Below are 18,064 nucleotides of genomic sequence, written 5' to 3'. Positions count from 1 at the left end.
GCACCTTTTGGCGCACCAGTATTGTTCCAAAAGAAGAAGGATGGATCACTACGCTTGTGCATAGACTACCGAGCACTTAATAAGGTCACAGTGAAGAATAAGTACTTGATCCCGCTCATTGCTGACTTGTTCGATAGACTTGGGCAAGCCAAGTATTTTACCAAGGTGGATCTTCGCAAGGGCTACTATCAGGTTCGCATTGCAGAAGGGGATGAGCCAAAGACAGCATATGTGATGAGATATGGAGCCTTTGAGTGGTTGGTGATGCCCTTCGGCTTAACCAATGCCCTGGCCATATTTTGTACCCGTATGAACAAGATTTTTCATCCCTACCTTGATCAGTCTGTGGTAGTCTACCTAGATGACATAGTCATCTACAGCAAAACCTTGGAGGAGCGCATAGCGCACTTAAGGAAGGTTTTCCAAGTCTTGCGGGAGAACGAGCTATACATCAAGACGGATAAATGCGAGTTTGCACAATCAAAGATGCACTTCTTAGGCCATGTTATTAGCAATGGCGAGCTGCACATGGACGAGGCTAAGGTACGTGTTGTCCAGGAGTGGGAGGCACCTATAAAGGTAACTGAATTGAGATCCTTCCTTGGCCTTGTTAACTACTATCGTCGGTTCATCAGTGGCTACTCAGTAAAGGCCGCACCATTGACTGAGTTGCTAAAGAAGAACAAGCCATGGGTTTGGACGGAGCATTGTCAAAGGACGTTTGAAGACCTCAAGGCAGCTGTAATAGAGGAGCCAGTTTTGGCATTACCTAACTTTGCAAAGACATTTGAGGTGCATACAGATGCCTCAGATTTTGCCATTGGGGGTGTCTTGATGCAAGATAAGCATCCCATAGCATTTTAGAGCCGCAAGTTAAATGAGATGGAGCGGCGTTACACAGTTCAAGAGAAGGATATGACTGCTATTGTGCATTGCCTTCGTACATGGCGACATTATTTGCTTGGGTTGAGGTTCGTGGTCAAGACCGACAATGTAGCTACTAGCTACTTTTAGACGCAGAAGAAGCTCACCCCAAAACAGGCTCGGTTGCAGGATTTCTTGGCCGAATTTGATTATGTGCTGCAGTATAAGCCGGGCAAAAGTAACATTGTAGCCGATGTCTTGAGCCGGAAATCCGAGCTTGCTGCAATCACTTCAACAAGATGGGACATTCGTGAGGCTATAAAAGAAGGCATGCAACATGATCCAGCAGCCAAACAACTTATCGAGTTAGCCAACCAGGGCAATACGAGACATTTTTGGGTCGAAGATGGCCTACTACTTACCACAGGTCGGCGGGTCTACGTGCCTAAGTGTGGAGACATTAGACGGAGGATCATAAGGGAGAGTCATGACACAATGTGGGCTGGTCATCCAGGCCAACGTCGCACTAGAGCCTTGGTGAGTCAGTCTACTATTGGCCACGCATGCGAGATGACATAGAGTGTTATATGCAGACTTGTCTTGTCTGTCAACAGGACAAGGTTGAGCAACAAAAACCCGGAGGACTTTTGGAGCCACTACCAGTTGCAGAGCGTCCATGGGAGAGCGTGACTATGGACTTTATCACTTGCCTACCGAAGTCTGACGGTTATGATACTATTATGGTGGTTGTGGATAGATTTTCCAAATATGTCACCTTCATGCCCGCCACACCAGGTTGCACTGTCAAGGAAGCCGCCAAGCTATTCTTTAAGAATGTGGTGAAGTATTGGGGCTTACCAAGGCATATTATCAGTGATCGAGACCCCCGTTTTACTGGAAACTTTTGGAGAGAATTATTCGACATACTTGGCACAGAACTGCACTTTTCCACTAGTTTTCACCCACAGACAGATGGACAAACGGAACGGGTTAATGCCTTACTAGAATGCTACTTGAGGCATTATGTAAGCGTGCATCATAAAGATTGGTCAAGGCTCCTAGACATCGCCCAATTCTCTTATAAATTGCAGCGGAGTGAGTCCACGGGGCGGACACCATTTGAGCAAGCCATAAACTCCACATTCATTACTAGCCGCGTTCGAGGGAAAGAGTTTGGGGGCTTATCATATGGCCAAAGGATGGGAGGAGCAGCTTGACACTGCTAAGTCCTACTTGGATAAGGCATCTAAGAAGATGAAGAAGTTTGCAGATCGTAAACAGCGTCCCACGAAGTATAGAGTAGGGGACATGGTCATGGTTAAGTTTAATCCAAGACAGTTTAAGGCACTACGGGGCATGCATCAGAATCTGATTCGCAAGTATGAAGGGCCATTTAAGATAGTCGCCAAGGTAGGCAAGATCTCAACAAGCTTGACATGCCATCGTATCTTAAGATCTACCCAGTCTTTCATGCCAGCATGCTTAAGCCATATCATGAAGATAAGGATGATCCGAGTAGGGGCCAATCAAGTCGAGCGCCTATTACTATCACCTCATCGCATGATAGGGAGATTGAGGCTATCATGGATTACCAGGCCAGGCGAAAACAAGGGCAAAAAGCCACCGCTATGTTCTTCGTCCATTGGAAGGGGCAATCACTGGAGGAGGCCACATGGGAACGATATGAAGATTTATGGCAATTCAAAGATAAGATCCGAGAGTTTATGCAGCAACATTGCGCCGCGGTCGTCGCAACATTAGGTGGGGGAGAGTGTGATGACTCGCCATGTGATGCCACATAGGCGCCATTTGGCATATATTAATGTCATGTGGAATCTTACATAGGAGGAATGCTTGCATTTGTAAGAAGATTTTAGAGAAGTATGGACATTTCCTTTGGAAGATCCTAGATGCTTAAGGATTTGATAGGAAAGTCCTTGGAATCTTCTAGGCTTGTAGAGAATTCTAGAGAAAGCCCTTATCTTGTAAATATTAAGGACTTGTGTAACAATTAATATTTACACACTAGCCCCTAGGAGACTAGTATATAAAGGGGCATTCATTTGTAATTCATCAAGCAAACAATTCAAGTTATCTCTAATACAAAGGTTCCTTTAACAATTCTCTTGTGTTCTTTCTACCATTCTGTTAACGATCTTGAGTGTAGTAAGGCTGACTTAGCATAACAAAAACGTGAGCAAATTATCAAGTGTAGCACGTGTACTTAGTTAACGACTAAGGACGTGACATTAAGGACCGTATACATTAGGAAAGACCATTTTGTTCATTTTCCCTCTCCAACAACATATAAAGTAAGAGAGAGGGAATAGATTTTTGTTTTTTCTTTTTAACTTGATGTTCTACTGAATAGAGCTGAGATAGCAGTAGCACTGAGTTCCTATCCTTAATTTTTGTTCAAGCTATTCATTTGAGTTCTTCACTTTTATATGTACTCCTAGTGGAGAGCACTCTAGCCATTAACAATGGGGAAATTTGCAATAACAACAATTATGATGGGTTTTCTGCTGTTGTTCTTGTGTGCTGGTGTTACTGAAGCAGTGTACATGAAGTACAAAGACCCAAAACAGCCATTGAATGTTAGAATAAGGGATTTGATGAACAGAATGAGTCTTGAAGAAAAAATTGGTCAGATGACCCAGATTGAGAGACATTTAGCTGCACCTAATATTATGAAGAAATACTTCATTGGTAAGCGTTTCACAAAAATCTTGAGATTTTACATTACCATTATGGAGATGTATCGTTTATTATAATTTTAAAAAATTATACATTTGAAGATTTTTTTAAATATATAAATGTGTATATATATAAAATTGCCAGTAAAAATCTCGAGATTTCTAGTAGTAATTCTTTTTTTTTTTTGTTTTTTGTATAATATTGCACTAAGATGAGTTTAAATTGAGCAACATGGTTAGTGAGTATTCACATAGCCAACCCCGCTTGCTTGGGATTGAGACATAGTACTAATAGTACTTGTTATAATTCATATATATATTGCTTGGGATTGAGAGAGAGAGAGTCTGATGGCACCGGTGGCGGAGCTAGGGTTCAATTGAATCCCCTTTTGTATAGAGTAAAAACAAAATTATTCACATATATATGAACTTTTGAATCCCGTTGACATAAGGCAGGTAGTTCAGAGATTGTTTTAGGTTGCAGGTTTGAAATTTTTGATCCCCTTGTTAAAATTTCTGGCTCCGCCACTTTGCTGCATAAGAGTACTAGGTGCAGTGCAACTCTGCATTCACAAACTTAACATTTTGGATTCGCCTTTGTCGTGGTGGTTGAATGAAAGCCTGCCCTTTTCTGGTTTAGTGAAGTGTGAATGATTTGATTGTGGCAGGGAGTGTACTGAGTCTTGGAGGAAGTGAACCAGCTCCAAAGGCTACTGCTGCGGACTGGGTAAAGATGGTTAATGAAATTCAGAAGGGTTCCCTTTCAACACGCCTCGGTATTCCCATGATCTATGGAATTGATGCAGTCCATGGGCACAACAATGTCTATAAAGCCACAATTTTTCCACACAATGTTGGCCTTGGAGTCATAAGGTAAAGGAAATGGTAGTAACAATTATTTGCAACTTATTGAGCGGCATTCTTCTTGTAAATGTTTATACTGAATGTGAAATTAGAAGAAATATACATGGTAAGTGTTTGTGATATATAGTCTATGCTTCAACTTTTGGACTTGATAGGCGTGAAAATTTGATTTTTCCTCATTACGGTTCTAAGCTATGGAATCACATTGCATAAACTTGGGAGGTGGGGCTGACTTGTTAATTTAGAAGATCTCCAAAAGTGTCTGTAATCAGGAGTCGTTTCTAGAGATTGAGTATTTGACCCCTAGTGGTGATTAGAATACTCTTGAAGAAAATTGAAATTACATCTTGTGTTGGAAGTTTGTGTCTTTGAACCTTTGATCAATTGTGCTTACCTAAATTGGGTTGATGCTGAGACTTACTCCCCTATTTCTCTTTACCAGTGGTGTGAAGAAGCATGGCTTCAAAATTCTAGCTGGAAATTTATTGTGTCGTATATTTTATTTGCAGGGAATTTGGAAATATCATAGTCAAATAATGGAAATGTGAAGAGATATTTTGTTGACCTGTTCCTTACATATAGAAGAGATTTAACCCCCTTTTTTCAGCAAAAGAAGAGATTTAACCAATTAGTTGGTTATTTTTTTTTTTTTTGATAACCGTGGTGTCCGGGCCAACTTGCGCGCACTAATTCCACGGGATACCTGCCACCTCCCACCAGCAACAGGTACCAGGTAACTCTATCCACCAAGGCTTGGATAGATGGGAAGAAATCACCTAGTATTTGCCTCCGCTGGGATTTAAACTTGAGACCTCATGGTTCTCACCCACTTCATTGACCACTAGGCCACACCCTTGGGTGCAATTAGTTGGTTATTTTACAACTTGCTCTTGAAGCTTTTTCATCTCATTCACTGATACATGGAATAATCTCAACTTTGCAATAGAGACCCACAGCTTATGAAGCGGATTGGGGTTGCGACTGCTCTTGAAGTCAGAGCTACAGGAATCACTTATACTTTTGCACCTTGCATCGCAGTGAGTACCATAACATCATATGTAGCCTGTACGGTATTGTCTTTATTTAATAACTTTCATCACAAGTCTGGGTGTTTATCTTTGCTTGATACCTGTTATCATAGGTGTGTAGAGATCCAAGATGGGGCCGGTGCTTCGAAAGCTACAGCGAAGATCATAGAATTGTTCAAGCAATGACTGAGATCATTCCTGGTTTACAAGGAGATATTCCAGCTAACTCCCGTAAGGGTGTTCCTTTTGTTGCAGGAAAGTACGAATCTCTAGTCTTTGATATAGTCTTTTTCCTTTTTGACCCTTGTAAAGATATGGCACTTGGACCTAACTCAACCCCAAAAGCTAGCTCATGAGGGGAGGATTGCCCAAGTGCATATAAGGAGACCATCAGTCCCCAACCAATGTGGGACTCTTACCCACTCTAACACCCCCTCGCACGCCCAGACCATCAACTGAAGCGTGGACGATATAACATAGGGGACAAACGGGAATGGACCTGGCTCTGATACCATGTAAAATATAGAGTAAATGGAGGAATCTTCTTTTTTATTATTGCAAGAAGTAATAAGTATATATACAAGTACATAGAACCCTAACTATAGAAAGAATAAAAAAGGAGATCTTATAAATTTGCTATGAATCCCTATAATTCTGCTAGCTATGTACATTACATAAAAGTATGTCTACATTCATTTTGTAGTATGTCTACATTCATTCTGTAACATTCCTCTCAAGCTGGAGCGTAGATATTGATCATGTCCAGCTTGTTATGAAGGTAATCAACTCGAATTCCATTCAACGCCTTTGTGAATAAATCAGCTGGTTGCGCTCTTGCCTTCACATAGCCAGTGAATATCAAGTTCTCCTGAATCTATAACAGTCAATCTCAATATGCTTAGTTCTTTCATGATATACGGGATTTGATGCAATATGGAGGGCAGCTTGATTGTCACACTAGAGTTTTGTTGGTATTGGATGCTCCAACCAAATTTCAGTCAAAAGATGATGTATCCACATAATCTCACACGTAGACTGAGACATAGCTCTGTACTTAGATTCAGCAGTGGATCGAGATACAACACTTTGCCTCTTACTTCTCCACAATAGTTCCCTCCAATAAAGACAAAATAGCCTGCCGTAGATCTTCTGTCAATTTTGGATCCAACCCAATGAACCAGAGAAGAAGTAAGAATCAAACAGAATAGAGTTCCAACTGATATAATTGAAAAGTTCCACCAAGAATTTGCTCAACTAGAACACTCAAAGTATCAAAATAATGGAAGAGGAACCAATAAAATTCCACTAAGAAGATACCCCAACAAATATCCAAAAGATCAAGTAACAGAATCACCTCCAACCCAATCACCAAAATGATCTTCAGTTGAATAAAGCTCAACAAGCCAAAGATTCACAGAGGAGAATTTTACCAAGAATATGGAGTCCTTAGATAGTAGTCTGATACCAAATCAGCAAATGGAAAGTCAAAAAAAAGATGATTTTGACCAAAGAGAACAAAATTGACAAAACCTGGAATGCTTTGAAATCTACCCAGCCGAAATCTGATGAACAAGAAACCACAAAATTCTGATCGAAAATATCGAGCCAACATCAGAAATGAAACCCCGAACTGATCCCCTCGTACCAAACCTGGTCTATGACTTCCGGCGAACTTTCTAAAGCAACACCGGCGAATCAAATGTATCTGCTCTGAATCATCAAAAGGATCACCATCATCTTTCATAAGATGCACATCAGGAACCATTGGAGTACTGCAGGATAAGGATACATTAAGGATAAAATGAGAAAAGATCGCTTAACATGGTCATGTCTTGCGTCGACCTCCAGATATCCCCGTCCGTAGATGTGAAACCATCATGAGTGAAGGTTTTAAAAGGAGACGATGTAGTCCTTAAATCACATGGAAGGAAATTATCTCGAAAGATCTAAAATCTCTTGAAATCAATGCAGACATACCGAAAGGTAGCGCACAATGGAAGAAAAAGATTTATATTGGCGACACCAGTCAGTTGGAAATTTATTTTAGTCATGCTAATTCATTTACTTTAGGCCTATGCTTTTTAGGAGTCTTTTAGCTATGCTTTTTAGGAGTCTTTTAGCCCTATTATGGATTCTTTGCCAATAGGAAATACAGGGAACTTTTAGTGCATTTCATTTTTGTATTTTATACTTTGTATAATGTTGGCTTGTGATGAATTTAAACGGAGAAATGATTGGTGAGAATTCATATAACTGACCCAACTTGTTTGGGACTGTGGCGTAATTGTATATACAAGTGTTCAAGTTTCAAGCAGAATAGCAGTAAGCTGTGCATAATACCATTGAAGATGTCTAGTATAAATTGCTTTGGAATAGTTGAGAAAAGTTCTTTTTAGTGACTTGTGCTCATTTTTGCAAATGTGCTTTAGGACTAAAGTAGCAGCCTGTGCTAAGCACTTTGTGGGCGATGGTGGCACTGTCAAGGGCATTGATGAAAATAACACTGTCATCAGTGCAAATGAGCTACTTAGCATCCACATGCCAGCCTATGTTGATTCCATTATAAAGGGTGTGTCAACAGTAATGATATCTTACTCAAGCTGGAATGGTATGAAGATGCATGCTAATCGTGATCTGATCACTGGTTTTCTCAAGGGAAAGCTCAAGTTCAGAGTAAAAAAGCAGCCCTCTTCTAAGTTATTGGTCTAACTATAGTGAGGAGATTGCTGATCGTCATATCTTATGCTGGTCTTTATTTCAGGGTTTTGTCATTTCAGATTGGAACGGTATTGACAAGATTACTGATCCACCCCATGCGAATTACTCTTACTCTATTCAGGCTGGAGTTCTCGCTGGAATTGACATGGTCAGTCTAAAGGATTAATACCAAAGTTCTGTTATAGAATATGTAATTACTCGTTATTTCCCTCTAAATTGTCACCTGACACCTTTAGCTCACCATTAGTCAACTCAAGTTGTAATCACTTTTCACTTTTCTAATGTATTTAGTAATTGATTGTCGCAGATTATGGGTCCAGAGAACGTGACTGAATTTCTTGATGATCTGGCTTTCCAAGTCAGGAACAATATCATTCCCATGAGCAGGATAGACGATGCAGTTAAGAGGATATTAAGGGTTAAATTTGTCATGGGTCTCTTTGAGAACCCATTGGCTGATCTCAGCTTAGCGAACCAATTAGGAAGCCAGGTAATTTATCATGACAGCCTTCCCCAAGAGGATGTGAGACAACCTCTGTCAAAATCACAAGTTTCCTTTCTGGAATGTGAATTTTCTTCACCTGGATCTATCTACCTTGACTTAGTTCCTTTTTTTATCAACTTAAATTCTCTGTGTAGGAACACAGAGAATTAGCAAGAGAAGCAGTGAGGAAATCACTTGTACTATTGAAGAATGGGAAAGTTATTAGCCAACCACTAATTCCCCTTCCAAAAAAAGTGGCGAAGATACTTGTGGCTGGTAGTCATGCTGACAATTTGGGTTACCAGTGCGGAGGCTGGACTAGGAGTTGGCAGGGAATTGGAGGCAACGATCTTACCACAGGTATCTCTATGTTATCTTGCAATTAGAAGTCTTCTCAGTTCTTTAAAAAAATTCTTTCATCTGGCACTTCTATTCAGTACAAATAAAACTCAAACGTTTACTCTTGAGCTATTAGTAGTGCACATTATATTTGTTTCGACGTCTTAGAATTCTGTTAAAGAACAACTTTGCCTCTAATTTAGATGGCTGGTTGATTAGAGCAGAGATCCAGAAAGAATCTTAGCGCTAGTTGTTGTAGTGGAGTTAGTTAAAAATACGTTTGTTATTAGTTAAAAATGGTGAGTGCAATAGTTCGTCTAAGGGTGACGTCAAGAGTAATATAACATAGTCTTATCTTTTACTTTATTCTTAGACATGTAAAGCTTTTTCTTCAGCGAAGTTTAATGTGACTCGGGATGGAGTAAAATGGGAAGGTGAATTGAATAGGTTTGCCTGGCCACCTCTACAAACTTTAGACCAAATATTTCTACTTTTCAGACGAATTGCAAGTAATGCACTGTTTGAAGAATGATCTAAACCCTTTTTCCTCTCATGTTAATAAAGTTACTCATAAAGATTAATGTCATTTCATTGTCAAAATCTGTGAATGGGAATTATTAGTTCTTGTGGCATCAGACTGAACAAGCTCTCATATATTTGGACACAAACAGGAACTACAATTTTAACTGCTGTGAAAAACACAGTCCATCCATCTACACAAGTGGTCTACCGGGACAATCCAGATGTAAACTTTGTAACGTCCAACCACTTCTCCTATGCCATTGTTGTCGTAGGTGAAACACCCTACGCAGAGACGTTTGGCGATGGTGCAAATCTTACAATACCTGAACCTGGTCTCAGTACCATCACTAATGTCTGCAGAGTCGTGAAATGTGTCGTAGTTGTCATCTCCGGGCGTCCAGTCGTGGTTGAGCCTTATCTTGCAAATATAGACGCCCTCGTGGCTGCATGGCTTCCGGGAAGTGAAGGACAAGGTGTTGCTGATATTCTGTTTGGTGACTATGGATTCACAGGCAAACTTGCCCGCACTTGGTTCAAGTCGGTTGACCAGCTTCCCATGAATGTTGGTGATCCACATTACGATCCTTTGTTTCCTTTCGGATTTGGTCTCACAACTGAGCCTGTCAAGAGCTAAATCTCCTCTGTCGGTCTCCCACTTGCTGTTCAATCGTAATCTAGAGCTTTATTTATGCCTTGTATCGAACAATTTTAGTTTTCCCTTAAAGAATAGAATAAGGGAAACAGAGAAAAACAAAGACTATCTTGTACAATAACAAAAGGTGAAAAAATATTATGAATGAGAGAAGAGTATATCTTACACTGTTAGTGTAAACAATAATGTTTAGGAGGAAAAGGAAGTAAGAGTCAAGGAAAAGCACCATTGTATTCAATGTGGTGAAATGGAGGAAGGACTCCCGCCAGTTCATATTATCTGTTTGTTAAGATTTTTGTACATACTTTAGGAAAGACATCTAATAGCTTTAAACATAAAAATATTTGTCTAAATTGTCATTTATCTCTCCTTAAACATCTCATTTAATTAAAACAGCAAGGATCGATTTAGAAGAAAAAAGTAATAAATGACTTGTTTATTTAAAATGACAAATACTTTAAAACAAATTCAATTTATTAAAATGACAAATATTTGGAATCGGAAGTAACATAAAATAGGTTCAACTCTCTTCTAATTTGGTGTTGGTGCAATCTCAGAATCCACTCTAACTAGTTTTCATTGTATTTTTTTTTAAAACATAATGTCTATTTAAATTTCAAATTAGATACTAATACAATAGATTTTTAGTTTCATTTGCAAATAAGTAAAGTGTGGCATTCAATAGTTTGACAGTACTATGTAATACCACTTACTATTAATCATTTGGTCTTATTGACTTTTCAAGTCCCAAACTGTATCATCTAACACCTCCACTAATGAATCTTCTCTGATTTGGCAATTCTTATCTGTTCTACTTAAGACAAAAATGAGGAATAAAATTAGATAATTTACCAAAATTCATTTCAAATTCTAAAAAGAGTAAGATGGCAATTACTATGTTTCTCTTAAAAAAATCAATCAGTATATGTTAGTAACCCAAGGTGAAATCACTGAAATCCATATGCTTGATACCACAACTTTATCTGTCTTCCACGTCTTTTTTTTAGTTATTTTGTTTATTAAATCTGAAGTGGAGCCTTAGAGCAACGGTAAAGTTATTTTCGTGTAACCTATAGCAATGGTAAGCTATCTCCGGGTGACCTATAGGTTATCTGCATCACCCCTGATCCTTCCCTGAATCCAGCGTGAATGCGGGATGCGTGCACCGTACTGCCCTTTTTTATTTATTAGATCTATTTTGTTAATAAATTTCTACAATAGTGGATTTGTGAAATGATAATTATGCATACTCATTAGTTTGTATCTAATTTTAAGATCCTAATTTGAAAAATTAGGATACATGGTTCCCTCAAGCCTTAATCCAAATATGGATCAATTTTTAAGAGGTTAAACTTTATTTAGTTGTTGACTATTCTAGTTTAGGTTACGAATGGTTCGACTGCTTGATTTGTAAAGAATATTCAATGTACAATATATGTATTGAATTATTAAATGAGGTGTCTTAGTTAAGAAATTATTTGATTTGAATAAAAATTTTAATAAAGATAATTGTAACTTATCCTTTTAATCCATGGTTACCAAATTGCAAAGATGATGTTGTTATCCAATCCACAACATTCTTTTGGTCAAAAAAATATTAATAATACAATTTCAGTAATTTACATTACCAATTGATGAAAATCAAATCCATTAATACCCTATACCAAAACATTCTTAAACATGTCAAATAGGCCTTGTTTGTCAATTTTCCAATTCTTGGGAGCTCTGTTGCTTTTTTTGAAATTTAAAGGCCTTATTTGCAATTTTCCTATCACATGATTGTTTTTCCAAAAATAGCCGCGTACCACATGGGCCCAAATGGAATCTCCTAAAACAGAACTCCGTATCAGAACATGTTAACTCGGAAAACGTTAACCGAAATGTCCACTTTAGTACAAACAAATTTCTATTCAAAGTCCTTCTTTTGGAGAAAAAATAAGTAAGTGTACAACTTTAGAAGTCCTTCTCTTCTTAATCGCCCCACCCCCAAGCCCCACTACCCCTCCCACTCAATGTGCATGTGTATATATATACTTGCATCTCCCCATTGGTCTAATTCATCTCTGTTTCAAAGTAGAAGCTCAACAAGTAAGTTATCCATTTCTTGTCCATAGCTGTTTTCTTTTCCTACTCTTTTAGCAAACTTGTTTTTTGTTTGTTCACATTTTATATACTTCTCTATAAAATGGTTGTGCTCTTTTTAGCAGAAGGCCAGAAAAGAAAAACAATGGGGAGATATTCAATGGGATTATTTGTGTTATTCTGCCTCTGGGCAGTGGTTGCAGAGGCTGAATACTTAAAATATAAGGATCCAAAACAGCCATTGGGTGCAAGAATTAGGGACTTAATGAAAAGAATGAGTCTTGAGGAAAAGATTGGACAGATGACTCAGATTGAGAGAAAAGTTGCCACAGCTGATGTTATGAAGCAGTATTTCATTGGTATGTTTGATTTTTGAAATATTATTACTCTTTTGATTGACATGGCCTTTTCTTGAATGCTTGCTTTGTTTATTCATCACAGATAATACAAGAATCTTGCTCATTTGGTGTTTGAAAAATCCATTCTTTATGTGTATATTAACTACTTATGGTATATGCATACAGATTACAGAAAAGTGATTTAGATCAGATTGACTATCCTAAATTGATACTATCAACACTCTTTCCTTTTTAGTCTGTTCCGAAAAGATTAACATCTTTTTTATTTTTGAGAACTATTTAATTTTAAGATATCCCTTTTACCCTTAATGAGTAGATATGACATGTCATGTTTATGACTACACATTCTTAGGGCTCTCTTTGTATGTTATTCATTTAGCTTATGTGGCAAGTCTTTTTTTGTTAAAACTCATGCCCAATCAAACATCGTCATATCATATAAAATGAAACGGAGGTCAGAATCTTTTGTAACACATAGGCATTTAAAGGGAACATGTGAAAGGGCCGGGGCCCGGGGGGGGGGGGGTGTGACATGCTATTACACATTGGAGTTCATTCTTAGAATTGTTTTTGGCAGGGAGTGTATTGAGTGGTGGAGGGAGTGTTCCAGCACCTAAGGCCTCTGCTGAGGATTGGATCAAAATGGTAAATGAGCTTCAAAAGGGTGCTCTTTCGACCCGCCTTGGTATTCCCATGATTTATGGGATTGATGCAGTTCACGGCCACAATAATGTCTACAATGCTACTATCTTCCCTCACAATATTGGGCTTGGTGTCACTAGGCAAGTATCTATGAATTATAGTAAGAAATATGTATGCTTGTCTTTCACCTACTATTTGAGTTAAAATTTTGTCTTCTTGATGCAGGGATCCTAATCTTCTAAAGCGGATTGGGGCTGCAACTGCACTTGAAGTTAGAGCCACGGGAATCCAATATGCTTTTTCCCCTTGCATTGCAGTAAGTTGATATGATATGATTGAACTTTTAGTAAAGTTGCATTTCTATTTCTTTGATGTCTGAATAACTGTGTTATGGTAGGTATGTAGAGATCCTAGGTGGGGTCGTTGTTACGAAAGCTATAGCGAAGATCATAAGATTGTGCGAGCTATGACAGATATAATTCCTGGTTTACAAGGAGATCTGCCAGCTAATTCGCGCAAGGGTGTTCCTTTTGTTGCTGGAAAGTATGTATCTCTATCTGTTTTCGCATCTTCATCCTTTCCCTGGTTTAGATTAATCCCATTCTTAAGGAGAAAAACAAAAAAGCAAAGTAAAGAATACTTCATCAAGAAAAAGAAGAAAAAAACAGAATGACGATTATCTGACAAACTCCTTGATAAGCATAAAACTTTAATGAGAAGGCCACATGATAGGTGGGACCTAGTGATCTTAGAATCGATGTCATTGAATTCCTTCGCATGGAAGTTCTCTGCCAAACTGGGAAAGTTTGGATTTGATGATGTAAGAATTAATATGATTAACCCATACTTGTTGGTTACAACATATAACTGGTCCTATCATAGTCCAGCACAGTTTTTATCATGACAATGACCTTTGGCAAGTTCAGATATTGTTCATCTTTGGGTCAAATATAATTCAACCGTTCAAGTTGGTTCAATCACATTAGTGTCTTTATGTGGAATAGTTTGAATCTCATAATCTTCTTCAGGATTGTGAGTTATCGCACTTAATCAGCCAAAGGTCATCACACATGGCAGGCTTTATGTATCGCCATTCTCATGGCACATTAAGCCACTTTTTTTGACATATTTTTGTAGTCAATCAATTAAGTTTCATTGGGCGAACAAGATGCAAAACATATCATAAATCTTGAATTCTAAGAAAGGAGGAGGGGGGAAGTAAAGGCCAAAGAACAAAAAACAAATAAGGTCCGCACAAGATGAAAAACCAGCGGTAGTGCTAAGGTGTGAGGGGAATGTAAAAACAACAATAGTTCCACATGAAGGTCCTTATATGGAATGTCAAAAAGATCGGTAAAAAAGATCGGTAAAGTCGAGAAGCAGAGAGATGCGTGTTTGGTAGTCTTTTGTTTTATGACAACGGGAAGGGCAATTGACTGCAACCTTTTTCGGCCTATTGGCTATTGGGTGGGGGCAACTGGAGGAAGACAGCACTGGGCAAAGCAAAGGGCAGAGCTTCAAGTGACTTGTTAGGGCTGTCGAAGAGCAAAGAAAAAAGTCGCTCGAAGCTCCTCTCCTTACAGTCAAGTGGCTTTCAGCTCTTGGTGGTTCTTTCAACTTTTAATTATAAAATATAGCCTTTCTGGTTTTCATCTTTCGGAATATATCTTTACACACTATAAACTGCTACCTTTGACGTGAATTCACATCTTTTCCTCCAGTGCCCTCAGTTGTTCATTTCATTAAAAAATGTAGAGAGTTTATTATCCGAGAGTATTTTTAGAAAAGTCTTTGAAGTACTAAAGTCTTCTCTCATTTACAAAAATTGGGCGTTATGGTGAATTCTAATCATGCTTAAGATAATGTGTATGGTATTAGAACAATTCTAGAGATTTTGATTATTCACATGACTATTCTGAATTGCTTCTAAACACCAACCCTGTTGTTTCTATTATTATCTTCCTTTTTTATGGAACATTCCTTTAATTGAACTTTCAACTGGTTAAGGTCAAAGGTAGCAGCCTGTGCCAAGCATTTTGTGGGAGATGGTGGCACGGTGAACGGGATCGATGAAAATAATACTGTAATTAACTCAAATGGTTTATTTGGCATCCACATGCCTGCATATTATGATTCAATAATAAAGGGTGTTTCAACGGTGATGGTTTCTTACTCGAGCTGGAACGGGAAAAAGATGCACGCTAACCGAGATCTTGTAACTGGATTCCTAAAGGACAAGCTCAAATTCAGGGTAAGAATGATTAACTCAGCTCATTCAGAATGATTAAGTTAAGGTCAGGTAGGGATATATCCGTGTATAACTGCTTTTTTTTTGTGTCTTTTTCAGGGTTTTGTCATTTCGGATTGGCAAGGCATTGATCGGATTACTAGCCCACCTCATGCTAACTACACTTACTCAGTTCAAGCTGGAGTTTCGGCAGGAATTGACATGGTTTGGTTTGCTAAATTTGATCTAGGTTCTTTCTTTTTTAAATCGAAAGGACAGTTTTAGTTACTCTATATGATTGTCTCGTCTACGCTACAGATTATGGTTCCAGAGAACTACACAGAGTTTATTGATACTCTAACTCAGCTAGTGAAAGATAATATCATTCCCATGAACAGAATTGATGATGCCGTGAAGCGGATATTGAGAGTTAAGTTTACCATGGGTCTATTTGAGAACCCATTAGCTGACCTTAGCTATGTAAACCAACTAGGTAGCCAGGTAACTTTGCTATCCAGTAACTGTTTTCAACTCTTGGGATCTAATTCTTTTTTGTGTCTAATATAACGTGCTTCACTGCTTCTCTATAGGAGCATAGAGAATTGGCAAGGGAAGCAGTAAGGAAATCGCTTGTCCTTTTGAAAAACGGAAAGAGCACTAGTCAGCCGTTACTTCCCCTTCCAAAGAAAGCGCCAAAGATACTTGTAACTGGAACTCATGCAGACAATTTGGGTTACCAATGTGGAGGCTGGACAATAGAATGGCAAGGAGTTGCAGGCAATGATTTAACAGTTGGTATGTCGTCTCATAAGGAATCTGCTTTTTCGTATTAGAAGTGCCAACAAGCATAGATAACTAATGAATATATATCCTTCTTTAATCAAACAGAGGTTAGCGACTTTTCTTTGTAGCACAGATTTAACTTACATACACAAACAACGTAAAAAGTTTTACACTAATTTTAACCTATTGTAGCAGCAACATGACTTTTTTCTAGGTTACTAATTCCACTTTTTGAGGACGATTACTTGTAATTTTCTTCTAGGTGACCTGATAGTGTAAAAGTTCTTTACATGTCCATGTAGGAGAAGTTAAACTCGTGAAGCATAATCGAGAGAAATTGATCTATTTCTAAACTTGGCAGGAACCACCATTTTAAGTGCTATCAAGAATACTGTGGATCCTGCTACACAAGTAGTGTACGAGCAGAATCCAGATTCAAACTTTGTGAAATCCAACCAATTCTCCTACGCGATTGTTATAGTAGGTGAAGTCCCCTATGCAGAGATGTTTGGTGATAGCACAAATCTTACAATAACAGAACCTGGTCCTAGCACTATCAACAATGTGTGTGAGGCTGTGAAATGTGTTGTGGTTGTCGTCTCTGGTCGTCCAGTCGTGCTAGAACCTTATGTCGAAAAGATAGATGCACTCGTCGCTGCATGGCTTCCGGGGAGTGAAGGCCAAGGTGTTGCAGATGCTTTATTTGGTGACTATGGCTTCACAGGCAAACTTGCGCGCACTTGGTTTAAGTCAGTTGACCAGCTTCCTATGAACGTGGGAGATCGACATTATGATCCCCTCTTTCCCTTTGGATTTGGTCTCACAACTCAGCCACTGAAAAGGAATTAAAAGACATGATTGATCTAAGTGTGTTTTGTCATTCATTCAGCTTTCAGATAGAGTTTAAGAGCTGTCCCAGAATACTAGTCAACAAAAGAGAGAAGGTACAGAAGGAAATATTAAAATCTTTATAGAAGTTATTGCGAAATCATTGCTTTAGAAAACACTAAAAGGGTATAAGCTTACATCAAAAGCTAGTGATCTTCTTCTTTTATTATTCATTATTGGAAACTGGAGAAAGAGCACAAGGCAGAAAATTGAAGGATTTCCCTAACATTATATATGAAAATGGTTTCTTACTGTTATAATGTTGCTTTCAAGTTGGAAGTATAGGTGGCCTGGTCGTGTCTGTTTAAAATTAAATTGAGAGTACTTAGGACCAAAAGATACGTTAAATTATGAAAACACAAATTCCGAAAAAAAAAATGGAAAAAAGAAAAGGTGTTACAAATCAGATGTTTAAGGCCACAAAAGGGAAGAAGCCTCTTTGCTTATTTCATTTTCCTTTTTGTAATCTACTAAAAACTAATTCGTATTAGTCAAGTTGTTGAAAACTAGTTTTCCTTATAAACTTTTTAAAAATAAGAAATGCTCTTTAATTTTTTGTGAGCAAATACAGATATGAATATAGATAGACTTTACAAAATTAACTTGTTTCATATTTTGCATTTCGCATCACATTTGAAAGGAATAGACGTAACAGGTTTTAATAGAAAACGTAAAGGGAAGAAAGAGCAGTAACTTTAATCTGTCAAAAAAGTACGCTGATTCTTGAAGCTAGAATTTAGGTCGCCGCAGTTTTCAGGTGCTTTTCATGTTTGAAGGTTACCCTGATACAGAGCTTTACTTGAATCATATTCATGCTACTAATTTAAAAGGCCTTAAATTTTCGAATCAATTAGTTTTGTAACCCTTTACAAATTTATTTTTAGTTTTATGTCTCTTTTTACAAGAAATCACTATT

At 38.2% G+C, this 18,064-nt stretch overlaps 2 protein-coding genes across 4 annotated transcripts; both read left to right on the top strand.

Annotated features, from left to right (window-relative positions):
- Window positions 1–3,205: 3,205 nt before the first annotated feature.
- Window positions 3,206–10,368, top strand: LOC104103000 (uncharacterized). Of its 2 annotated transcripts, XM_009610866.4 has the most exons (9): window positions 3,206–3,573; window positions 4,229–4,433; window positions 5,371–5,461; window positions 5,566–5,711; window positions 7,882–8,125; window positions 8,214–8,318; window positions 8,478–8,660; window positions 8,810–9,014; window positions 9,665–10,368. In XM_009610866.4, exons 1-9 carry the CDS (start codon window positions 3,348–3,350, stop codon window positions 10,147–10,149), a joined length of 1,890 nt encoding a protein of 629 aa, XP_009609161.1. In that variant the 5' UTR covers window positions 3,206–3,347; the 3' UTR covers window positions 10,150–10,368. The 2 variants fall into 2 exon arrangements, with proteins under 2 accessions (XP_009609161.1, XP_009609162.1); XM_009610867.4 differs by lacking the exons at window positions 5,371–5,461; window positions 5,566–5,711 and having other exon boundaries at window positions 3,207–3,573.
- Window positions 10,369–12,115: 1,747 nt separating this feature from the next.
- LOC104102999 (uncharacterized) lies at window positions 12,116–17,321 on the top strand. 2 transcript variants are annotated; one of them, XM_009610865.4, is made up of 10 exons: window positions 12,116–12,255; window positions 12,375–12,608; window positions 13,186–13,390; window positions 13,476–13,566; window positions 13,648–13,793; window positions 15,258–15,501; window positions 15,598–15,702; window positions 15,796–15,978; window positions 16,068–16,272; window positions 16,622–17,321. In XM_009610865.4, exons 1-10 carry the CDS (start codon window positions 12,180–12,182, stop codon window positions 17,107–17,109), a joined length of 1,977 nt encoding a protein of 658 aa, XP_009609160.1. In that variant the 5' UTR covers window positions 12,116–12,179; the 3' UTR covers window positions 17,110–17,321. The 2 variants fall into 2 exon arrangements, with proteins under 2 accessions (XP_009609160.1, XP_009609159.1); XM_009610864.3 differs by having other exon boundaries at window positions 12,136–12,255; window positions 12,372–12,608.
- Window positions 17,322–18,064: the final 743 nt, after the last annotated feature.

The sequence above is a fragment of the Nicotiana tomentosiformis genome, chromosome 6, assembly GCF_000390325.3.
Source record: "Nicotiana tomentosiformis chromosome 6, ASM39032v3, whole genome shotgun sequence".
Classification (NCBI taxonomy): Eukaryota; Viridiplantae; Streptophyta; class Magnoliopsida; order Solanales; family Solanaceae; genus Nicotiana; species Nicotiana tomentosiformis.
The sequence above is the reverse complement of the archived record's forward strand: the minus strand, read 5'-3'. Positions and strand labels throughout refer to the sequence as shown.